The sequence below is a fragment of the Nylanderia fulva genome, unplaced genomic scaffold, assembly GCF_048542155.1.
Source record: "Nylanderia fulva isolate GAGA-0341 unplaced genomic scaffold, ASM4854215v1 Scaffold7, whole genome shotgun sequence".
In the NCBI taxonomy this organism is placed as follows: domain Eukaryota; kingdom Metazoa; phylum Arthropoda; class Insecta; order Hymenoptera; family Formicidae; genus Nylanderia; species Nylanderia fulva.
In genome coordinates, this window is record NW_028190807.1 from 1403919 (window position 1) to 1430309 (window position 26391).

General features: G+C 36.3%; 2 protein-coding genes across 3 annotated transcripts; one reads left to right on the forward strand and one right to left on the reverse strand.

The window, feature by feature from the left end:
* The first annotated feature begins 33 nt into the window (after positions 1-33).
* Positions 34-4431, forward strand: LOC114934675 (CXXC-type zinc finger protein 1). Its single transcript, XM_029307377.2, has 6 exons — positions 34-119; positions 688-809; positions 920-1010; positions 1089-1309; positions 1398-1974; positions 2466-4431. The coding sequence occupies exons 1-6, from the start codon at positions 90-92 to the stop codon at positions 2979-2981; spliced, it is 1557 nt and encodes a 518-aa protein (XP_029163210.1). The 5' UTR covers positions 34-89; the 3' UTR covers positions 2982-4431.
* Positions 3594-25473, reverse strand: tyf (twenty-four). Of its 2 annotated transcripts, none has more exons than XM_029307315.2 (9): positions 22819-25473; positions 16785-16898; positions 16302-16664; positions 15820-16095; positions 15272-15641; positions 14349-14804; positions 13806-14178; positions 11959-13697; positions 3594-11136 (listed from the first exon to the last, which is right to left on the reverse strand). In XM_029307315.2, the coding sequence occupies exons 1-9, from the start codon at positions 23128-23130 to the stop codon at positions 11069-11071; spliced, it is 4071 nt and encodes a 1356-aa protein (XP_029163148.1). In that variant the 5' UTR covers positions 23131-25473; the 3' UTR covers positions 3594-11068. The 2 variants fall into 2 exon arrangements, with proteins under 2 accessions (XP_029163148.1, XP_029163147.1); XM_029307314.2 differs by having other exon boundaries at positions 15820-16098.
* Positions 25474-26391: the final 918 nt, after the last annotated feature.

Sequence of the window (26391 nt, forward strand, 5' to 3'; positions counted from 1 at the left end):
TAATCTGTCATAATTACCAACATCAGGTAACATCTCTGGTTCTATTCAACATGGCGAATTGTTTGCATTTTACTTCGTAACGCTCCACTATGGCTGATAAAAGACAACAAAGTTTATCGGTGAGTATTAAAAATTGCACAAGCGTATAGCTGTAATTAAACATAATTTTTATTACTTTGTAAATTGCGCTTTGAAAATAATGTTTATAGAAATTGAAATTGTCCAATTTATTTTTATATGAGTTGCATTTAAAAATAACCCCAAAGTACTTTCTTTATTATAAATAAATACAGGATGTTGCATAAATAAATAATTTAAAGAATATGTTTCTGAAATAAGAAGAAAATCCTATAAATATCAATGCATTTCCGATAAATTAAATATTATTACTAAATTTAGACTATATATGGACAATGTTACAAAATTATGTGTTTATATTCTTTCTTAAATTTACTTTAAAAACATGCTTTTTAAGCTTATCCGTTAAGTTTGTATATTTTTTGTCCTTTAAGTTTGTATTTATATATTAAATTAATTTTACTGTTACATACAGAAAAATTATGTGTTTATATTCTTCCTTAAATTTACTTTAAAAACATGCTTTTTAAGCTTATCCGTTAAGTTTGTATATTTTTTGTCCTTTAAGTTTGTATTTATATATTAAATTAATTTTACTGTTACATACAGAAAGAAGAAATAGCGAAGCAGTTTATGCTGCCCGAAAGAAAGAGTAAGATTGCAACATTATTGAAACAAGATGGTCAAGCGTATTGTATCTGTAGAAGCTCGGACAGTTCTCGTTTTATGATGTAAGTAAACTCTCTGAAACGTTGATATTTCAAATTATCATTTAAAATTTTTATATATATCTCTACAAGAAAATTATAAGTTACATAATTTACATTTTAAATTATTTCAGAGGATGTGACGCATGTGAAGAGTGGTATCATGGTGATTGCATAAATATAACTGAAAAGGATGCAAAACATATTAAACAATTTTTCTGTGTTGTAAGCAAGTTTTTTGTGTGACATTTTTAATCGAAATAATATGATAAAAAAGAAACTAATACAATTAATTGTATACAGCGTTGTAGAGAAGAAGATCCAACTTTGATAACACGATACAAACCACGTAGAACCGATCAAGATGACAGAAAGCATAAAAAGTACAAGGAAAAGGAAAGAGCACATCGATATGAGTACGATGCGCCTTGGGATCCTAGAGTAGAAAAAAAACCCTCCAAACGTTGCGGGGAATGCACAGGATGTTTACGTATTGAAAATTGCGGGAAATGTGACGCTTGCAGGTCAGTTAACGTAAAAAATAATTATGAAACATTATTCATGTGATGCAATTTTACTTACGGGATATCTTATTGAATTTTACATGTTTAGACATTTAAAAAAACATGGACCTTCGGTGCGATTAAAGCTCAGATGTATTCAGCGAACCTGCCGTGTAGTGGGAGATCCACTAAAACCTTCTAAAAGCTTCAACAAAGGAACGAAATTAACCAAGAAGCGGAAGAGAGATTCGAGTAACGAAAGAAACGAATACTTGGAACCGCCTCGTCATTGCTACGGACCTATGTGTATGAAGCAATCGAGACCCGGTAGCAAATATTGTTCCGATGACTGTGGCTTGAAACTTGCGACGAGCAGAATCTATCAGGTGCTACCGCAACGCATACAGGAATGGTCGTTGACTGCGTGCATTGCGGAGCAAAATAATAGACGTGCTCTAGAATCCGTGAGAAAGCAGCAACACGACGTTCGTAGAATACTGCAGGAACTAGAAAAGAGACACGTCGAATTGGATCGTATCGTCGAACGTGCAAAACACGTCACCATCGATCCGCAAGCCGAAGTAGACGATAACGACGATACGGAAAGCAGCATGTACTGTATCACGTGTGGTCACGAAGTCCATTCGAGAACAGCTGTTAAACATATGGAGAAATGTTTCAATAAGGTATATATATTATATAAAATTATACACACACGTGTGTGTATATATAGGCTCATATTGCAAGTATTCATAGCTATTGATCATTTGAATTTTGGAGTTTCCAATCAAAGCTTATAATTATAGATTAAGACTCTTGACTCCTCACTGACCTTGTTGGAATTGTGACGTCAGAGGCGAAAAAACACATTAAAAATGTTTAGATGTCATTTCAAAATAAAAAGTTATTTCGGTGAAACAGCACTTCAAATATAGCTTTAATACACTCTAAAATACCTAGAAAATTATTTTTTTTCTCGTCTCTGACGTCACAATCTAACATAGCTGCGGCGAGGGTCCAAGAGCCTTAAACATAGTTACATAAAACAAGCTTTAATTATATAAAGACAATTTATAATTTTTTATAAGTTACATGTGCTTTAGCGTATGAAACAATTCTAATAACTTCTTTCGAAATAGAAATGAATGCTTTTAATCAGTTTGTATAAATCTTGCAGTACGAATCGCAAGCGTCTTTTGGTTCGATTTTTAAAACTCGCATCGAGGGCCAAGTGATGTTCTGCGACTTTTACAATCCTGTGAACAAGACATATTGCAAAAGATTGCGCGTTCTCTGCCCGGAGCACTGCAAGGATCCCAAGATTGGCGATAGTGAGGTGTGCGGCTGTCCATTAGTCACGAACGTATTCAACGTTACAGGTGAGTTTTGTCGCGCACCTAAGAAGAGCTGCGTGAAGCATTACATGTGGGAAAAACTGCGACGCGCGGAGATCGACATGGAAAGAGTAAGGCAATGGCTGAAGATCGACGAGCTCGTAGAACAGGAAAGGCAGATACGATCGAATATGGCGACGCGAGCTGGTGTATTAGCTTTGATGTTGCACTCTACTTATAATCACGAGCTAATGGAACAAATGACGCAGGAACAAAATAGAGAGCAATTGCAGGCGATGGAAGAGGAGCTACAGAGAAGATATGGTTTACATCAAAAGGAACAAGGCATGGAGCAGTGATAGCGATAAAGGAATTTCATATTCATCATTATTCGACCGTAATAACATTATATACTATATATATATCTTTCAACGATGCTTTCTTAACATTTTTTTTAACTTACCTGCTGTTATATCTTTTCTGATTATATATAGCACGGTTGATAGTTTTCCTATATATACATACACTTAACCATTTTCAATCAATAAATTTGACTGAAGAAGTAAACATAGGATGAAGTTGAAACATTATAAAGCAAGTTGGTGCAATCTCAACTGGTTGTAGATGTGTACTAGTGTAATATACATATATGTAGTATATATGTACCTGTTAGTAATAAGATTAAGATAATTATGCCAATATTGTTACTTTTAAATCTCACGACTTTTTGGAATGAAAATTAGAAACTTGTAACAAAATCTTCATATATTTTAATAGGCACATTTGTACCTTCAAAAAGAATGTCTATTCAAAATATCTCTTGATTTATTTGTGTAACGAAGAATTTCTCCGAATGATGGTCTGCAATAGATGGAGAACTAGTTTTTCTTTTCGGTAATATCGTTATTATTTACATTATGGTATATCGAGAGACGTAGATGTTAGGATCTTTTTTTCACACACTCCGACAATTAATCGTTTCAACAAAAACCATTTATTCACAGGTCGTAGCCTCTGCGGATGCAAAATAACATGCCAAACTAGCGATCTATCGCTTAGCTTCGGAAAATAATCGCGCGAAGCGCATAAAATGGACATTGATCCTCTCAGGAAAATCGCCTGTTTTGAATCGTTTTCTTAAACGCGCTAATGATACAATATCTAGTAATAAATCTTTGTTATTTTTCGACAACACACTTTTTAATCTAAGATTATCATTAATTACAGAGGAGGTAATAGAAATAAAACAGAATAATTTTTAAAAAATTGACATAAATGTTTAAGTAACCATAATGAAAGATTATCATCTTCTACCTATATAAGAATTGAAATTGTGATTTCAAAATATTTTATGCTTTAAATATTATATGATTATTCGCGATACATACATATTATATATAATTTTTATTTTATATATATTTATATATATAAAATGTATATATACGTGCAAAAATTAGGAACAAATATATAAATGCAATGGCAGTATGTGAAGCAAATGCATTTAGATGTTTATACGAATTAAACGATTATATGACACAAACTGTAATTAATTATAATATATCGACATTATAAATAACTATAGTAAAATATATCACTCGCATAATTTACGTGCAAGTGATCTCACAATTATGTGTTGCAAAAAAGAAAAGAATGAATAGGCCACGATAAATCGTTGACTCTACATTTCGCAAGATTCGATTGTATACCGGATAAAAATGATGCGATTCGCTTTAAGGTATCGGTCAAAAACAGGCGATTCACGTGTGCTCGCATGTACATACACGTACATGTAATACGTAATGCATGCGCTTGTTTAAGGAAAAAGGATGACGAAATAGAACGACTCATTTATCACAGTATTGCACGCAAAGCATGTACGAAATCGCAAGTAAGTTAGCATAAAGGCCAAACGGCGACACTACACGCTCTTCTCTCAGAATACATCCGGGGAGATTAGAATTTTTTTCTTTTTTTTCTCGTAAAAGTAACGAAATGTTCATCTATTTCCCTCGTCCTTCCTCTCCCCTTTTCGCTTTCTCTCCCTCTCTCTCACACATCACACCTCTATCACATTCTCACTTATACAATTCGACATATTCTTTTTACATTCCATGGCAACGACTCCGAATGACCCTTTATATCCATGGTCCATGATAACTTCGGCATATATCTGACAATATCAGTTAGTAACAAAATAATAAGCCATTGTGTATGTGTGAATACATCACCTGAGAATGAATCGTGATATATTTTCGCTTCGTAATGTTTTTTGGGTTTTTTTCCCGCTCTTCCTTTTTGATGTATAACTTTTCTCTTCTCGTACGACGGAGTGTGTTCTTAACAATCTGTCATTGTTATGGATATTATTAAAAAAAATACGCGCAAGCAATGTTCAATATTTCGATTAGTTCGCTGTCTTATCCGAATTGACACAGGCTAGATGGTTTCGGCCTCTCGATGACCTAATGTTAATGTCTTTTTTTAGTTTTTTTTTTTTAAACAAAATATTAATCTTTACACAAGCTTCCAAAGAAAAGATCGAACCTTTCCAAATAGGTCTGTGATCGCTTAAAGATATAGAGAGAAACTTATTCTTTAATTGACGCGATCGATTAAGTTGAACAATTCATCGCTTGAAGTTTCTTAAAATTTTTAATTCTGAGAAATTCGGTAGAAAAAAAATAAATATACGATTATTCCTGTAAAATCAATGGAATAAAAACGAGACAAACGAAACCATTTTTTCCTTTCAGATACGACTAAAGGTTTAGTTGTCTCAAAAAAAACAAAAAAAAACGAAAAAATATCTAAACGATCTCTCTGTTTTTTCTCTTCTTGTCTTCCCCGAAGACAACGAACGCTCTTTTCGCACGGTTTTGATTTACCATCTCGACAAATCTCGCCGCGTCAATGATGCGATTAAGGCTCTTGGACCCTCGCCGGGGCTATATTGTGACGTTAAAAGGCAAAAAGGTACACGCTGAAAATTCTCGCGATATTTTTACATAAAAAGATATTTGATGAAACACAACTTCAGATGGTTTTATTATACTTTTAAGTCCAACAATTTTTTTCTCTCGACAGTAAATCAACAACCGTAAAATGATCATGGATATCAGTTTGTCATGCGAAATAACTGCGCATGTACAAAGACCAGATGGACTGGAGGACCTCATATTACAGTCATTTTACAGCTGTTGATTGATTATAAAAAAAAAAAAAAAAAACAATAATTTTCGAACTATTTTAAAAGCGTGGTAAAGCCATCTGAAGCAACGTTTCACCGAAATATATTTTTATTTAAAAATGGTACACAAGACTTTTTATCCTGTGTTTCCTCGCCTGTGACGTCACAATTCCAATACATGATCGGCGAGGAACCAGGAGCTTTAAACACAGACATCAGATATCACCGCTTATTCGTACTTTACATTCGCAAGAGGGAACTTTGGCAACAAACACACTCGCATAAAGTTCTGTAGCTGGACAGCACAGCTTTTTTTCACGCGCACACAAATTGTAGCTTCAATATACATAATCGCTGTCTCTTTCTCTCTCTCTCTCTCATTTACTGTCTCTCACTAATATAATAGCGGCACACATTAATAATAATTTTAATTGGATAATTTTTTTCGTAGCGTTGACGTAATAATACAATATTATGTATGTATATATATATATATATATATATCATACAATACCGTATGTACAATATGAGAAGAATCATTTCATATTTCGAATAACAAAATGTACAGCGGTACGAGGTAATATCGAGGTCGTCATCGAATCGTCTTCTTCGGTATTTTTGTTTCTCGTTCCGTTTCACATCTTCCATGGTGCTTGAGATGATAATCAGTATTGGTATCTGAGGCAACAAATCTCGCGGAAATATTAAATTTTTTACGCGAATGGTTGACAATCAATGCTCGATGTCGACAATCGGAAATGAAGGAAAAAGAAAACTCCAGCAAAATCAACACAGGAGCATCCAAAGACAGGAAGAGATGAGGTGTGCAAACACATTCACAATTCGGGCGTTTTTAGCGAAGAGTATAAACTTTAACCAAGTTTCATTCCTAAATAGATCGCAATCGTAATAAATAAATATATGCAGATCGATATGAAAGAAAATAAACATATATTTATTTCTCTTTTCATAAACGCTTATAAACGAAAACAGTAGAGAGGGAGGGGGCACATAGATTTTTTAAATGTATATATTGTAATTTCGTTTCCTTGTCGTCTTTCTATTTCAAGTTGTGTTACTCTCGTTCGTTATCGCGATTCTGATTTTTACATGTCGTTTGAAAAAAACAAAAGTCGGTATACGCAACGATGTGTTCACATGTGTTTTTCGTATGTCCATCGAATGAAAAAAAAATTGTTAAGTAATTATATATACTCTACATGTGTGCGACACAAGGTTAGCGTGTAGCTGCCTCCTCACACTCGTTATGTACATACACTGTTAAATGGTCCTATCTTTTTTCTTTGTTTTCCCCTTGTTTAATTTCTTTTTTTTTTTCTCTCCACAAAAAGTACATTTGCACTAGTCTTTGCGAACTCTTATCACTTAGCCATTTGAACCGGTCAATGGCACAGGCTGAGACTGCATCCTGTTACTTTAAGGCGGAGTGGAGCACCTAACTTTTTGAATGTAGTTTTTTTTCGCATATCGGATTAAAATAGCTCAAAAAAAAGTATCATCCATTCTCAGAAGCAACGCAAAATTCTTCGGCGATTCAGTCAAAGTAATGGCGCAAGATACAATTGTCATAGCGTATCGTCGAGTCTCGTGTAAAAAAAAAATAAAAATAAAATTAAAAAGAAATAGATACAGTGGGCATCTGTTGAAATATTACATATGAAAAAAATGTACAGAAATATTAAAAGAAGATTCATTGGAGAAATAGAAAAATAGTTGTTGCGACTTCTTTGGAATGATAATTTTGATATTGATAACAGGACTATAAATGTGAAACCTCTTGTGAGAGGAAAGGGGAAAAAAAAGAAAAGTAACTAAAAGCCTGAGTGCGTGTAAATGTCTAGATACAATCAACATTCAAAGATTTGCACAGTAAAGAATTGTGCTTTAAAAAAATAAAAGAAAAAAAAGAGAGACACTTTAAAGGGGAAGAAGATATCTCGTCATGTGTCCAGAGTTTTTTTTTAGAGATATTTCCAGATATTTTTAGAGCTGCGATTTTTTTTTATATATGATTATACTTTTTTCGAGTTACCACTCCGATATGCATTCCATAATGCTTATATGTCGTACAATTAGATATTTTTCTCGCTTATCTCGAGAAAGCTGTACCTCCAGCTGGACTATTTCCTATACACTGGACAAAAATGAAAATTATCAACAGAGCACGATATCTTTTTTTTTTTTCGTTTTTACACAATTTTGATATCTTCGCAAAGAAAAAACGATATATAACAAACTTTTTTTTACCCCAATTCTAATTCATTAATAATAATTAACTCGCATTATATAATACTACATACAATACACTTTCATGCTCTTTCATATATACGAAACTTATCTGATAATTTATTTTATCATATACCTATATAAAGGCGATAAGTTTCCACGACACTTCATTCATTCATTTTTTCACGTATGAGATTGCTGTACGAACATTTATAATTATTCTCGTGTAGAATGACACATTTCATGATAAACGGTAGTTTTTTTTCTCTCAATGTAAAATGTATACGTTCTCACCCTCTCCTGCTTCGTCGTAATAAGAAGCAGCATGAAACGAGTTTAAAAATATTATTAAAATTAGTTCAAACGCAAAGAGGGATTAACATGAATATTTAATTCGTTTAGTTATTTGGGACACAATACGCGCGCGGACCGTAATATCCTGAGGTTACAGAATTCATAGACTTACATTTAAAAACATGTGTATTAACAATAGTTAAAAGCAGAGCGTTATATATGCTTCATATCTCTCTTAGGCTCAGTTTCTTAGGCATTTACAGGCATACAGGAATTTAAAAAGTATGGCTTATATATCTTTCTTCTTTTCCTTTCTATCTGGAGTTAATTCGAAAGGTTTAGAGAACCCTCTTACCGTTATATATATATAAATATATATATATAAATATATATATATATATATATAAAATAAATACATATATGTACATATATACCATACTATATCAGCGCACATAATTCTACTTACATACGCTTCATTGAAACGATAACAATCATATTTTTTACGCCTGTAAATAACGCCTCGAAAAAAGAAAATGCACGTTTAGAAAATATCGATGGAACATAGTCATTTGTAAGATACATCCGATAAGAAATGAAAACTTAGGAACTAGGAACGTACCTCGCGTATAGATTTTATAAAATTCGAAATTAAACCGAACGATCAAATGATATACGCGTGCAACATGGATAATCTTTGTGCACTTCCGGGGCAATGTTTACTCTGCACTCTAGTTGTATAGATCACATTATATAGCAGAGTCGGATTGAATAAAATTCAACTTTCTGTTCTCCCTATATCTGGCAGCTGCAACACGCATCTGTTTTATATATATATATATATATATATATATATATATATATATATATATATATGAAAAATTCAAAAATTATATCAATAAATCTGTTCATTTTTCTACGAAATCTGGAATAATACAGGATTATATAACATTGTAGATACGTAAGCGAGGCAGTAGATATTGTCAGTGATTCGTAAATGTAATATAAAGTCTATTGAACGAAGAATATTATAGTATAAGAATATATTATAGCATAATTATTCACATGAAATGCAATTAATTTGGAATAACTTTTGTTTAGAACCCCTGGAAAAGTTCAGAGATATTTCAACGTATATATAATGATGACTATATGATCGGACAGCAATCTCATATTAAATTTCTATGATTACCCGATAAAATCTATACGAAATCTACATGAATTATACACACATACATACAGATTCATTCACACCACCGTATTTTTACTGATCACAAGCAAGTATCTTCTTATATTATCATTATGAATATAATTATCAGTTATTTATTAAATAAGCAAGTCTGTGTAAAAATTTAGTTTTGCGACACATTCGGCATTCTATCTTCACAGACATTTGACCAGATTTTGAGCGCACTTTGACATTTTCAAAACCCAGTTAGTGACTTTATTTTTGTTTTTTAAATATTTTATACTATCGAGCTCCACAGTTGGAAGAAATAGCCACTCTGAGTTCTAACTCAATCACGCTATCATCTCAATATATTACATAATCGCGCATTTACATATCTCCGATATAGTTCGCACGTCTTAATTTATATATTATCAAGTAAAATACCCGATATCTCTCTCTCTTTCTCTCTCTCTCTCTCTCCCTCTCTCTCTTATATTTTGACCTCTGTAATATTTCGACTCACCAACTGATTCGTAATCTTCTGCAATGTCGATTAAGATTGTTCCGGCTCAAGAGTTCAAATCAATCTTATTATAGATGTTTTGCGGTATTCTTGACAAACTTCTCAGCTTGATGTGATTGGCGTACTATCGGCTTCGTCAATTTTTCCCTGTTGTATTCGCCTAAAGATTCACCAATCTAAAGGCACCAGGAAATACCATTGTTGACGCGCGAGGTTTTTTCTTCGATGCAGACCCGCTTCATGGTAGACCTGGTTATTACAAGTTTGCATTTCTTTGTAGCGTCGTTTTTCCTTAAGCACTTTTTGGAAAATTTACACTGTCGTAAACCAAGTTTGAAGACAATCTTTGAAAATTTATAGGGATGTGTCTATGATGTATTTACACGCATGATTCGTACACTGGAAGTTCCCTTTAATCAAACAAACTGCATATATATATTATATATAACTGCATATATATATTATATATATTATATATATATATATATATATATATAATATATATATGTATATATGTATATATATGTATGTATGTATATGCAATTCTCGAAAAAGATAGCCTTCACATTTTCCGATCAAACGTTCGTAATTGTCAATACTAAAGTTTCACGACACTGCCATTATTGTTCGAAATTCACACAAATGCAACAAACATTGCTGGAATATACATCTCTCTTTATCTTTTTCCTTGTTTTTTTCTCCTCGTTTTTAGAGGCTGATTGTATATACACTGCTATTATTATCTCTTGAGGCACACTTCGCATCGCTCGATTCCAATATTTAATCTCGCTTTATCAATTCAGCATTTGACTCGAGCAATAAGACAGGCGATTCTTCGAGCGAATTTCATGTCCATGCTCGAGAGACACATATGAAACTGCATACGCAGCACACATACTTGGTCTTGTTTACCAACGAAAGACCCAACTAGATCAAATTAACTGTAATTGTAATTTGTAATGGAAGTGGTTCACCAATACAAAAGTTACTGTTATTGCCAATTTCCTTCGTTCCAACAACTTTCACTTCACTGTCCACTGTAAAACTGTATGCGACCCGTTGCAGTCACATTTTCTCTCATGACCGCATCCCATGCTATTAATAAAAGAAAAAGACAAAATTAATAAAAGCACGAAATGACAAGAATAAAATAATCGAATAATTTGATTAAGGCTCCTCATTGACCATGTTCGAATTGTGACGCCAAAGATGGGAAAACACATGCTAACAATTCTTAGATGCTATTCTGAAATAAAAAAGATATTTCAATAAAATAACACTTCAGATGGATTTACACTTTTAAAACACCTTGAAAACTTTTTTTCCTTTATAATCAATCAACAGCAATAAAATTGTAATATAAGGTCCAAGTTTATCTGGTGGGTTTACATGACAAAGTCTGATACCATGATCATTTTATGGTTGTTGACTGTTGAGGGAAAAGAATAGTTTTCGAGGTAATTTAATAGTGTACTTAAGTTATCTGAAGTGTTCCATCAAAAAATATATTTTTATTTCAAAATGGCTACGTTCAGCAGAAAAAACAGCTTTGCAATTGTTGTAAAATTTGTGAATCTGATTGGGTTTTTTTTTTAATTTTTTTTTCTTTGATACCGGATTTATAAAATATAAAGCGTGTCGAACATCCTTGAAATTGTACATTTCTTTTTATAGATATCGTAGATTATTATTAATATGGAGAACGGTAAACAAGAAACGAGTATTTCTCATTTGAACGGTGACGCCGCTGATGAGGTTAAAAATGTGGACGCTCAAGACACAAATAACACGGGAGAACAGACCGCGGAAATTTCGCATCTAAGAATTTTCAGCATGTTTTCCCTGATGTCATCGACAATCGAACATGGTCACAGCAAGGATCCAAAAGCCTTAAACTATACTACAAATACGTCTTACCTAAACCAACAAACGACACGATTTTGTCGTGATTGTACGTCTGCACATTCAGCTCTTCCTCGGGCGCTACGTAAAGCATAGCAAAGTCTTCCTTTGGCGGATGAAACTTTTCCATGATCCCGGGCGGTGGCGGAGGTGGTGGTGGCAGATACGTGGGCGGTGGAAATCTCGTGTTGGGATAGCCCATATACGGCAGCGGTTGCACCATGACCGGATGCACAGGCGTCATGTGAGCATTCGGTGTTTGCATATGATAATTCGACGAAAACTTGTCGTACCTTGCGGGTTTCTCGTTGAACAATGGCAGAGGATTCCTCTCGAAAGTGTTGAGCGACGATTTATTAACGAGCGGCGGTACGGCCGAAGAGAAAGCGGGACTACTCGTCGCGATTGCCTGAGTCTCTTCGTTGCCATTATCCTCCGAGAGCAACAATTGTTCGTTTATCTCAAAACCGAACGTGAGTTCGGTCGGTAGATTATTGTTCTTAGCGATGTCCGAGGTGGTTTCGTCCAACAGAATCACAGCCGGTCTAGGAGTTGAATTTTTCGTCTGTTGCACCTCTATCACGGACGACGATCTTTGCGATTGATCTTTATCGGGTTGCGATTTGGTCCTTTTATTCTCCGTATCCTCGCGCACTTGATCTTGCTTCGAATTTTGTATTGTCTGACAGATGCCCACTTTTGCTACGTCATGCTTCATTGTAATGTTGTTATTCGGGTATTCTTTCACGACTCTTGCTGTCCTCGGTTCGTTGCTGGTCAACTTGTTTTTGTTACTGCTCGACTCGGACTCGACGGACTCCTGCGATTCTTGCGCAAGTTTCGCAGTTTTCTTCTGTACGTCCTGCGCACCGTCGTTATGGGATGTGACTGTCGGATTAGGTTTGTTTTCCGACTGCGGAGTGTCGGTACTGTATGATTTTTTAATTGGTTCATCGTGATACGAAGATGCAAACTTTTTCACATATTGTTCTTCGTAAGATCCTATCATTTGTACACTTTGATTGTTATGTACATAACTCCTGCGAGAGCGAGGATTGTTAGTCCTAGAATGTGTAACTGAATCTTTATTGTTAACAGCGCAATTGGGATTATTATCGGCATCGAGTGGATTATAATTCATCGTTGTACTATTATTCAATCTTGGCGTAACAGTATTTGTTGCGATAGTCTCGCTTGTATTCGTGCTGTAGTTATTGGAAGCCGAGTGGTGCTTTTGTTCTTGCGACAGACTCTCCTGCATTTTTTCGATGTCTTGTACATATTTGAATACTTGAATATTCTTATTAATTGCTTCTTCCTGAGCTTCGGCTTTCTTTCTATCCGACGAATTCTTCACTTTTGTCAGAGTCGGCGAAAGAGACTTTTCGAAAGCGAGACTCAAACTTGCCGCTGCATGATTCGACTGGGCCGAGTTTTGTTGTTGTCTCACTTTTCTCTCCGAATGCTGTATCTCGTCCAAGCTTGGATAATAATCCTGCGGTACTTTGTCCGGCTCCGAAGATGTCTTGGAAGGTACACTGGGCCACGATGCTGTATTCAACATGCCCGGAACGATCGTGGACATGTTCAGATTGTGCGATATGTTGATGGTGGCCATGCGCGCTATGTCCGCATAACTCGCTTGCGGAGTTCCGCCCGATGAGGTCGCGACTTTAGTTAAATTATGCTTCGAGCTGTTTGACGTAACCGGCAACGAGTGAACCGAATCTAAATCGCTGCTATCCGACTTGTCACTGCAACAATTATATTTTTTATTATCGTATTTGCATTAATTAGTTTAGTATAGACATATCTTTAAATTAGTCAAATCACACATTACATATTTATATTTGTCCAATTACCTAGGAGGCATGCTGCTTGCCGATTTTCTTCGCAGTTCGGGAGAAAGCGGTGTTCTATACTCGTTGGAGAATCCTCTAGAACTTTGTAGATACGATCCTGACGTTGTCAGATTTTGCGCTCTACTACCGCTGGAGCTTCTCCTCTGTTTTTTACTCTTCTTCTTCTTCGTCACTACCAGAAATTCCGTCTCATGTTCAGATTCCGGATTAATTTTCTTGTTAGAATTGCGGCGACTAGTATAATCCTCTCCCGTGTCGTTGCAATATATCGATTGACCTTCCTCTGTCCCCCAAGATCGCCTATCGCCTCGACTATCGACTGTAGCATCTCCAGTGCTCCTTTGCTTCGGACGTCGCAATGCCACATTTTCACCTATTATATGTTATAAAGACGATACGATATTAAAAAAGATGTGTAATAAATCGTATATAAATTTACTAAAAATTAAATTATTTAATTTGAAAATATAAAATTTAAATGAGTAAAATACAAAAAAGTAACATTTTTGTAAAATGTATACATTTATATATACATAATCATACCGTGTTGACTGGATACACTACTGGCCCCGCTAGAACTGATGCTTTTTTCTGTCGTAAGATCCTCTAATTTTGTCTTTGAAATCTCTTCCAAAGAATTAGACTTTTGTAATTTTGATGGCAACTGTTCTCTCTTTGTATCTTTTTCTCTAGTTCTCGGTTTTGTACCAGAACTAGTCTTCACTCTAACGGGATTACTAGTCTTTCCTTTTTTGCTTTTTGATTCTTTGTTCTCGATAAAGTTAATTAAACTGTCAATATCTTCATTACGATGACCCTCGACATTTTCAGCATTGTAAACTTTGACATTGTGTTCCTGAGTATGTTTCCTCCTGAGTTTCTTTGCAAAACGATCATTGTAGGATTGTACAGCGTTTCCGTTCTCGTCCAGCGATTTCTTTTCTCCCGACACGGATGGATCTTTCAGTGAGAGATGTTGAGACGAATACCTGGGACCTTCTGTACGCAAGTCGTTCAATTCAGTTTATAATACAATTATAAATCAAATTAATAAAAAAGTTAAAGATCGTTTTCTTAGTAAAATCTAAATGAGTATGTTTATCAAACCAGCAACAGTCATCATAAACTTGGTGTTTATGCGATACACTGCTTAAATTATTAATAATTGTAAAATAAAATTTACTTTTAATAGTGAAATTAGTTTCAATGTTCAATTACATATTTTTTTCTTGTTGCTAACTAAATAAAACTTCTTTGTAGAGTGTTTGATACAATACTATTTCAGTGATCAGTAACCATGTAATATATCGGACAAATATCAGTTTGCAATTGGCTAATACTTAACATAATTTTGCTATCAAGTTTAAAAATTATAGAAAACGTGTAAACATTTCATAGTTCTACAACAAACTTTCAAAAGTTTTTTACATTAAAATTTGTATATAGTATATATATATTTATCTTACCCATTGTTATATTCTGTGCTTGCCAGGATGGCATTACGGAGCACAAACTCGGCACGATCTTGCTCTGGCTAGTACTAGAACTGTTCGAAGCTCCACTTATACCGCATTTTACACTGTTGTGTGATTGAAACAGTGTTCCAGTCACATCTGCACCATTAATAGACATTTTTGACTTCTCCTGCTTATGATCACGAATAGGGAATTCTATAGGGCTATCCACATCTAAAGTTGCCCGTGTGACATAATGGATAGGTTTACGCGGTTCAATGATTCTCATCTCAGTTCCTTCGTCATTTTCGGTGTCTAACGAGCGAGGTCTTTGAATCCCACTTGCCATAGATCCTACATTTCTCTCACTGATCGCACCTACCTGCAGCAGATAATAAATTGTTATATGTATAAATATGTATAGTTTATCTTATTTTTAAATCTTTTCTCTATATGCTTTATAAAATGTAGTTTCTCAATTATTAAACTACAAAATTAGGAGAAAATAATTGGGCATAATGTGCATAAATACTGACTGAATAATACAAATAACACTTTACCTCAACATCGCCTAAATCGATCACCATATAATCCGACTTATATTCTGGAGGTGGATTATCTGATTCCAGCATTTCATTTGTTCCGTATTTTCCTTTACCGACTCTTTTCTCTCGCGATTCAAGTTCTATCTCGCCTGAACTAGCGGTATCTCTCTTCAATTCCTTCTTTTCTTTCTCTTTTTCTTCTTTCTTTGTACTGGTATACGACGGTTTGTCTAGAGACTTGGATTTTTCCTTATTGGTCCAGTCATACGCTGACCGCTCCACACAGAAACTCTTCTTCACAAATAGATAAGAAAGTGATTAATATATTAATACATGTTGAACAAGTTTATCATGTTAAAATAATCCATTTTTATAATTTATTATAAAAATAATTTATATTTTTATAAATATTTAAAAATGAATAAGTAATCTTAATTATATAATATACACATCTCCATCTCGGCCAATCTTAATCTTAATTATAATATTATAAATACCTTTTTGTCAAATGATAGATCTAGATTAGCCAAAGAAGCAAGGCTATGTGATGCATCTACATCCGATGGTAATGATCCACCTTCTCTTTGTCTAGCAGAGACACTAGGTCCTATGTATTTCTTGTTCTTTTTTCTACTACTCCCATAAGTATGACACGAACTGGATGTTGGATAAGCAAAACTACTATCGAATTCCGAAGCAATAGGATGTGCTAAATTTTGCAATGATCCACCGTGTGTCAAACGTTCGGATACAGAATCCCGTTTGTGTCTTCTTCGATTTGAGCCTGGGAGACAACGCGAATTACATATTACCCTATGTCCTTCTTCAGTCTCATCCGCTTCTGCTTCTTGTAAAAGTTCCTACAAAGAATATGACATTCCATATATATTTGATACATATATAGTTACAAAAGTATATATCTTATCAATATAAAAATATATATTTGATAAAATGTATATTTTTCAGCCTACACATTATACCTTGAAAAGATGAGATTTTCCTTCTCGATCTTTGGGGCACTTGTATGTTATAGCTTCATCCAGTAAAGCACGTAATTCGCTATCGTTTAATTCAGACAGAGTTGCCGGTTCTTCCTAAAAAATGAAAACAATTGAAAAAATTATATTGTGCATTTATTTATTACAAGAATTACAAAAATTGTTTAGAATTTTTTGTCTTGATTTATCAAATTTAAGAAACTATTATCAAGTAATTATTTATTCAAGTTTTTTTATTTTTAAATATAATTTATATATAATACTAAAAATGATACTAAAGATCTATATATATTTATATTTTTGATTTAATTATTACTCAGAAAAGATATGAGAAATACATGTTTAAAATTTTAATAATTTACAATGTATATATATACATTATATTTATAGTAATATTTATATCTGTCTTAAAAATAGCTTTAATGTAATGAAACTAGTTGAATAAAGAGTGATATTGTTAGATAATGTTAGATTTTCAGAGTAAATTTAAGGTTTCCCTTATAAGTCCTTATTGGATCTATTTAAGGCTTACAGTGACACATGTCAATGTAGAAACAAAAATGTGCATAATGACATAGTATTACACATTTAGCGCTGTCATTCCTAAAATATTTTCAGTAGAACTATTCAATCTAAAATAAATTCCATGATTTGTAATTCTGCCTTTGTCAACACATTAGACATAACCACAATCACTTTGTTATAAACTAATAATAAATAAACTAAACTTTTTACATACATGTGGAATATATACAATGCATATAAAATGATGAAAATCCAAAGATGTAGGAAAGCACAGGCGGATTAAAAACAACTATCTGAAAACGTAAATTTTGTGTAAATTGTGAGAAATTTGAGTGTCTAAAAAAAAAAAAAAAAAGAGCCAGATACATAAATATGAAAGAGAGGGTAAAAAGGTAGGGAGCGAAGAGAAAAATCGTCTCGAGATAACGAGGATTTCTAGAGAGCTCACGACACGACACAATCGGAGACGTCGACGAGAGGATTCGTCACGTCAGAGTCGGATTTTTCTAAGGTGTCATGCGCGAAAAAGAGTCGAGAACAAAGAAGCCGACAAAGGGAAGCGAACGACAAATAATTCCCTACGTAAATCCGCGATCGTCGTCTGCGAGGAAAGAGAACGCAAGAAAGAAAAAGAAAAAAAATTGCAAAGAGCCGTCCTTAAGATTGATAACGCTCTAGCGATTAGCTGAATTAAGACGTGACGAGCGAATGAGACGAGGACAGAGCTTTATGAGAGAGGGAGAGACACAGAGAGATATCGGGATGACTTACGAAAAACTGCGGGAAAAAAAATCCGCTGGGCAATGCCGGAACGGAATTGCTATATTTTTAGAGGACACAACACATACATATATACACGCATACACACACGGCCGAATCGTTGAAAAAGAGAGAGAAAGAGAGAGAGAGCCGCAACGTAATCGAAACTCTTCGCTGCTACTTTTCAACACGCGACAAGAACGTCAACGAGGAAACGTCGCGCATCCCGGGGTACGCGAAGGCCTTCTCGTCCTCGTCGTCGTCGCGCAGCGGAAAAACGTCGGCGAGAACGTGGCCCGGTTTTTTTGAAAGCTACTGCGACGAGCGGGCGCGGCGCGCTCTTCCCAGCATGGCCGCCGCCATTACACTGAAAGCGCTGCCAGTTCAGGAGCGTAAGATTCGGGGGCCCCCTGGGGGAGGGAGGAGAATCCTCCTCGCACAGTATCGACAAATATTATTTTCATTTAACTCTTTATTGGCTATGCAGAATGAAAAATCCTTCACTAGAATTAAAGTATTTGTAATAACAAATCTGGGTTATTATATGAGTATATATAAAAAGAAATCAAGAAAGTTAAATAATTATAGTTTTCTTATCTCGTTTAGGTTAGGTTGACCCAATGCAAAAGATTGATAAAAACTTTGTAATTATTTAGCTTTCTTGATTCTTTTAATATGCATATGTAATAGCTCGGATTTGTTATTATGAATACTTTAATGCTAATAAAGGATTTTTCATTCTGTGTAGCCAATAAAAAATTAAATAAAAATAATATTTGTCGATAAAACATCTTGTTTATCATGTCACAATTGCGACGTCAGAAGTTGGCATTTCAAAATAAAAAAAATATTATGATGAAACAGCACTTCAGATGGCTTTAGCTCTTAAATACCTCGAAAACTATCACTTTCGCTTTATAATTAATCGACAGCTGTAAAATGATTGTAATATGAGACCCATTTTGCAATCATTCCGCATGACAAAGTCTGATATTACGATCATTTTACTGTTGTTGATTGACTGTAAAAGAAAAAGTATAGTTTTCGAGGTATTTTAAAAGTGTGCTAAAGTCATCTGAAATAGTGTCTCATCGAATTATATTTTCATTTAAAAAAAGCATCTAAGAATTTTCTGCGTGTTTTCTCGTCTGTGACGTCACAATCCAACATGGCCGTGGTGAAGATCTATAGAAACCTTAAAATTATGTATATAGCTAGATAAAGATAAAATAAAAATACGTAAATTTATTTCAGATAAGCTGAAGATAGTTTGTTTTAAATATATCTAGATAAAAAATAAAATTATATGGCGATTCATCAAGATGACTTGCAGATAATATTATTCTCAAGACCGCTTATTTATAACACAGTTATAAAGAAATGTAAATTATAAAAAGGATAAAACGTATTTTTAAGTATTTTTATCTGCTATAATTCTAAACCAAATTATTTGAACATTATTCTAGATAATTTAGTAAAAGACAACACTTTTCTTCATGTAAGATGCAGATATAGATGAAACATATTTTTATATTATTTATATAAAGATAAGATGATGTCAAAATTTCATCTAGATGATTATCTCTATAATTTTATTTTTAGAAAACAACACTGACCTCGAAATAGCTTTTGTTTCGTTCGTTCGTTCATTCATTCTTTCTTTCTTCTCGACGAGACGACTTGCGAGAGGATAAAAAATTTATGAATATTTTAATTGTAAAATAATAAAAAAAAATTCTTTTTTATGAAAAATTTACCCTTCTCTATCGCGAAAAAAATATAAACCTTACGTTGATCGCCACGTCTGATCTCACTATAGTATTTTTGCGTGCAAACGCAAGAATGATTTTGTCACGTACGTCCGTTTCTATGAAGCAAATCTGATTTCATCTGATCATGGATGAAATGGAACGTTCTTGTTTGCGATGATTTACGCGTGCGTATTCGTAACTTCTGTATAGAGTATCGCGTATACGATGTTATCTGAAATTGAGAATCAGAAGGCCGCGTTTAACCTTAAATATGCGGAATATGAGAGATATACAAGTTCTTCTTCATGACTTTGTTGGGAGTACCGCGACAATGCGAGAGACAAGAAATATGCGTTTCTTCCGGCGGTTTCTAATTGTTTAACGACGTATTGTCATATTCGTAATGCGAACCGCAGTTCAGACGCTTGTTGTTTTTCTTTTTCTTTACTTGGATATACAGGGCGACTCGCGAAATATCCATCATCGAACATTAGAGAGAAATGCAATCTCGTTAATTCGTACGAGATGTATTAAATTTTACAAGCGATACATGTTATGAAAATAACAGCATAATCTCCGTTTGCCGATATGGCCTTGTATCATTTTAAAATTTATCGCCGAATCATGTCGAATTAATCTTCATCGTTCACTCTGTTCAATATCGAGTCGGGAAAATAATAAACGAAGAAAATCAAATTCCAAGCTCTTGTTTTTCTCTTCTCCCGTTACAACTTGGAAATATTTCATATAATACATTTCAAATTACACAAAGTCGGGAATTCGGGGAATCGAAAGAATTTCAAATGTGGATTCAAATTTTGCGCGTAACAAATCCTGTGTATACGTATTGTGAAATGAAAAATATCACAAGAATTCTCCTCACTAATCGATGCAACGGTAGTACATTTTCCCGGACGATCGGCCGTTGTCACACTGTATATACGAAGAGTTCCAGTTCTAATCGTCACATACATACATATATATAGGTACGCGTCGTCTCGAGAACAGCGTGTTCGCGACGATATATTAGGCCATGTATGTACATACACGTCTGTCAATCGCGCATTCTTCTTGAACGAGTGTCCCTGGATCTCGCGGCTATGACAAGCGCGTTTACACGAGGCCGATCGAGAGAGATGCGAGCCAATAAAAGTTCGCTCGCGTTCGAACGAGATAACACGAATTTACGAGTATCGCACGATAACGCGCGCTATTGTTACTCAATAACGCCGATTAAGTAACAATAATAAAAGGGGACTTTAATAAAGATGCGAGTAATTATATTTTTCAATCAGAGGTGAGGAGATATACGACGACGACTCGATTCACTTGGATGTACTGTGTAATACTCCACCAGCTGTGTATAGCGCTTATCATTCGTTACAAAAATAACGATGTGTGAAAGAGAGGAGGAAAGGCGTAGCGACAATGAAATATATAGGAAAATAAGATATAGAACATTAGAAACTTGCAAAGTGTACAATGATTTGATGACTAATAAGAAATATGAGTAATTCACTGTCAAGAGGAGAATATGACAGTGCACTTTTGAACTCTGTCATTGGTTAAAAATAAAATGTATAATACATATATAGGAAAGAAATATTTTTGACAACATCTATTTCTAACGCGATAAGAGAATCGAATATATATCCGGATATTCGTACCTCGTTGTAATACGACCTTTTAATTTATCGCTTGACCACTTTATTGATTTCGTGTAAATTCGGCACACACAATAGCCTCTCTCGCGAGATACCTCATTCTTATTATATTACGCAATATTTGTAAATGAAAGGGAATATGAAATCCGGCGCGATTAATTGGATATCGCGAGTTCATTTGTTCGCGCTCGCGAGTCGCTTAATTACTCGAAGGAGATCGCACCAACTAATCGAACGTATACGAAAGGGGATATCGAGAACGTATTTGTGCGCGTCCTCGCTCTATCGAGGGCCAGCACGGCCATTTCAGGAGCGTAGTCGAGGCGCCCTTGGATTAAGATTCAAGCGTTTTTCTGGCAAAAAAATTACGCGACTTTGCCTTTTTCGACCAATTTCGCGAATTTAACACTCGCGATAACCAATTTTTTCCTTTACCTTTCAAGGGGATCTTAATGCCGTCTTGTTCTACCGACAAAACGATAATTTTTCTGCAATAGATTAATAATAAAGCTTTGCCGTGATTAAAAAAAATTTTCTTTGTTTTTAATACATATAAAATCCATAGGTTGCAACTTTGTTTCTATATGTACTTTAATTGAAAAGCATTTATTATTTTATTCAACAAAAAAAAAAGAGAAGGGTGCAGAAAAATGATCGTTTTGTATAGATAAAATAAGAAACAGAGAATAATGTTAGGATCCCTTTAAAATGAGAAATACAAGTATACATGAAATCCTTACTCTGTCAATATAAATTAGGATTATATCGTAAAATATTAAATTCTGATATTTTATCTTGAAAAAAATAGAAAGATGCTAATATCACGAAAAAAATCCAATTCAATTTAGGCGACATAATTTTGGTTAAAGGCGAGAAGATTATAACTGCTTTCGGGGGAAAATTATAATCTATTGTCGAGATTGAACGAGTCAATCAAACGCCCGATTGGTTTAATCAGAGAACTCACCGCGCGTGATTGCGTTTAATTTTTTGCAGTATCTAAAAAAAGGAGACTAAAATAAGAATGAAGGCAAAAATTAAACGACAAGTCATCGCCGAGCCACGCCGCGATTATTGGCAATTATTCTAGATCATTGACCATGATTATCTAAAGACTTGCGCGACATTCATTCCGTCCTTGCGGAAAGAAGGAAGGAAGGAAGGAAAGAAAAACAAATCCTCGCTTCAAAGATCACATCCTTGGCGCGCGATTTCTCGATCCCAAAAATCGACCAATCGCGATTGTCTAGCCCAAAAATCGTCCAATCGCGATCATCGATTCCAAAAATCGGCCAATCGCGATCGTCGCATACTCACCTGCTGTTTGCTGTCGACGGTGCTGTTCGAGGGCGAGCTCTGATTGGCCGAATCGGCGCCAGCAGCAACAAAATTAGTCGGAGCGATCTCGACGTTCGAACTTTGCTCTGCTACAACGACAGGAGCAACGGAGTCGTTGCTGTTGCTGCTACCGGTTGTCGTCGTCGTCGTCGTGATGTCGACGTTCTCCGAGTCGACGTCGGCGGCGCGATCGCCCTCGGCGATTTTGTCAGGAGCTACCGGTTCCTGGCGATGCTCCGGCCCTGGGGCCATGTTGATCGAAATTGACAGCGCGGTATCCGCCGTGCTCATGGCTCCTTCCTCGTCATTTCTTTTTCCTTATCCCTTGTCCTTCTTCTCTCTTTCTCTCTCTCTCTCTCTTTCAAGGGCTATCCAGCCTCGAAAGGACCGAGATTGTCGACGTTCCGTGCCGCATCGAAGACACTTACTGGTTACTCTCGGTCAGATGAGCGCAACGACATACTTGGATGGATGAAGACTCCGAATCGGTTGCACCAACGCTTATGTAGGATGTTAAGTTTTCAAATAATTCTTTGGAAATTCTTCTTAGATTCTCGAGAAAGTAGAGTCTTCATTAATTTAGAACTCGCTAATCGAGAAGTGAGACGAGTTGCCGACTTGAAATTTATAAATACGGAAACGAACCGTGAGTCCGCTGGTTTATAGAGGTAATTAATTTAGGAAAAAAAAAAAGAAAGTAGATTGCTAATTTCGGAGCCGTTAATTGAGAAAAGTTCCGTTAGAATTTAATTTCCAGCACCGCTCCCGAGAGATTGAACTTTTTGTCCTGTCGGTGCAACCTCGATGACGGAATTGTTCAGGAAAGAAACTCTTCCCAGGAATTCGAAGAGAACGATCCCGTTCCTCACCATTGACCATAAGATCGTAAAGTTTCTCGCAGAGTCACGTTATTAGCAGAATTTTTCCGCTTACCCGTCCTCGAGACTCGGATTACACCGCCGTCTCGTCGGCGAATACCGGATCCCACGATTTTGAGGTTAAGTCTCGCGACTGAAGGGGGAGGGGAGGGCTGTCAAACTAGCTCGGAGCCGCGCACAGCTGTCCGTCTGTCACCCAGTCGTCGATGACGACGACGAATCGCCAGGATCGGACGCGAAACGTTCAGGCGTCCTCTCGTCCGTCGACGAAGGAATGTCGTCAACTTTTACGTGCAGCGCTGCTCAAATTAATGTCCCTTCGTAAATATGCGAACGCGACCGCGTGAGCGTCCTGGTTAGGGGGACAACTTACGTAAACTGCCTGGCGGTCACATGTCAAATTCGAACGATCGACGCGAGCGTCGCCAGCGAATAGGAATATATATCTCTTCCGATGCGTTTCTTCTTTTTTCCTTCTCTCTCTCTCTCTCTCTCGTTCTCGCGCACGTCACAATAATCCGAGTCTTCAGAGGTACGGATCCTCGACGATCGTGGCTCCTTCGAGTGTCGCCGTCGCGCTTATCGGCGTTTCCTCTGGAAGATAGAAAGCCCGGCTGTGCAACGACACCATTTCCAAGCGTACGCACAACGAACGCGTATATATATATATATATATATATGTATATGTACGTGTGAACGGGAAGAGGGCTCACTCGGGACGACACGGAAAACCGTCCGTTTTTGGCGTTACGACGCGAGACGAGGCGAGGCGAGGCGAGAGAGAGACGACGTGTTGATGATAATCGTCGCCGCGCTGCGCCGTGACTGGCCGAGCGGCCACAACTCCACGCTCAATCGATTCAAAATGGCCGCCGCCGCTGCGCAACCGAATGCACGCGTCCGTCCGAGTCGCGCGGTACCGTCCCGAGGATAAGTCCATCCGCGACGAGATCTCTCTCGCGGACAAGATGCACCGCGCGGCGACGCGATCTATACGCACACATACCTATATACACATGTATATATATGTATACACACACACGCGCGCGCGCGCACGCACGCACGCGGCTAGAGAGGCAGGCCTATTTCCCTTGGCCGCGCGCGCGGAAGAGCTTGACAGACGGCGGCGGAATCATCGCCGTCGCCCGCCGACGTCGCACTGGACTACGACGACGCCTTCTCACGACGAGGACGCCCTGGCAGACATGGTGGATGCTCTTCGAGAGGAGATTATATCATTCCAGTCTCGTCGATTGGTCGTGTTCGAGATGACGACGATGATGATGATGATGATGATGGATGATGATGATGATCGGGCGCCGGGTTTATCGATCGCGCAACATCACCCGGGACGATATTGGCACTCTTCTTCTTCGCGACGTCGAGAGACTCGCGCGAACAGAGGGTTGTCAAGGACCTTTATACTTTAGAGAAATTAGTCTCGAGAGAGTACGAGTCCACGTTCGGTAACTACGACGAAATATATATACGTATGTATATACATATACGTATGCGACGAGGACGCCAAGAGTCCAGGGGGCTTGACGTAGGTCCGCCCCGAGGCCCTACGATCACCAAGCGATCGCCGCGTTTCCGCGCGTTCTCGCGAGCGGACGAATATCTCCGGGAGAAGCCGAGGCGGAACGCCGCTTCGCGCGGACACTTTCCCGTCGCGACGCACGACAAGAAGCGGAGTTCTCGCTTTTGCGCAGAGGAACCCAGAGCGGCGACGGCGGACCAGCCGCTCGGCCTCCGAAAATGTCGTCTGGCGTGCCAGGCGCGTATCAATTCGAAGGAGCACCCACGAGGATCCGAATATATCTATCTGTCAGATCGAGCATAGATTTTTTTTTTTTTTTTGAGGAGGAAGGGATTTTTAAAAACACTTAGGCCCGTTTCTACCAACGTCGATTAAATTATATATTTGTCTCTTTTCAAATAAGTTCTTAAAAAGAGACAAAGATATAGTTTAACCGGACGTTTAATTTAAAAAAAAAAATATATATATATATCTGTCAGATCGAGCATAGATTTTTTTTGAGGAGGAAGGGATTTTTAAAAACACTTAGGCCCGTTTCTACCAACGTCGATTAAATTAAATCTTCGATTCAATTATATATTTGTCTCTTTTCAAATAAGTTCTTAAAAAGAGACAAAGATATAGCTTAACCGGACGTTTAATTTAATCGACGTTGGTCGATAGAAACGGGCCTTAGAGGAGTACTTTCATGTTATCGATCGAAAATTAATTGATTTGGCTATACGGATTATTCCTGAAATTACAAGCTAACGCGGTTTGTTAATATTAATACTTTAATTGTGATTGTAATCCAGAGGACATTCGAACATACTCCGGATGTTCTCTGTACGTCTTCGGGATATGTATGCTGTTAGGGATCAGTCTATATAGCTAATCAAAATATAAATAAAAAATTAAAATATTTTAATGAATAAAAAACCGTATAGTCAATAAATAGATTTATAGTCGAACCTCAGTTTTCGATTGATAAAGCAGAACTAATCAGGCGAGAAAACACAAATTCTCGCGTGCCATTTTTAGATAAAAAGATATTTCGATGAAACATTACTTCAGATAGCTTTAGCGTACTCCAGAAATAGTCCGAAAACTATCCTTTTCTATTTATAATCAATCAACAGCTGTAAAAAGATTGTA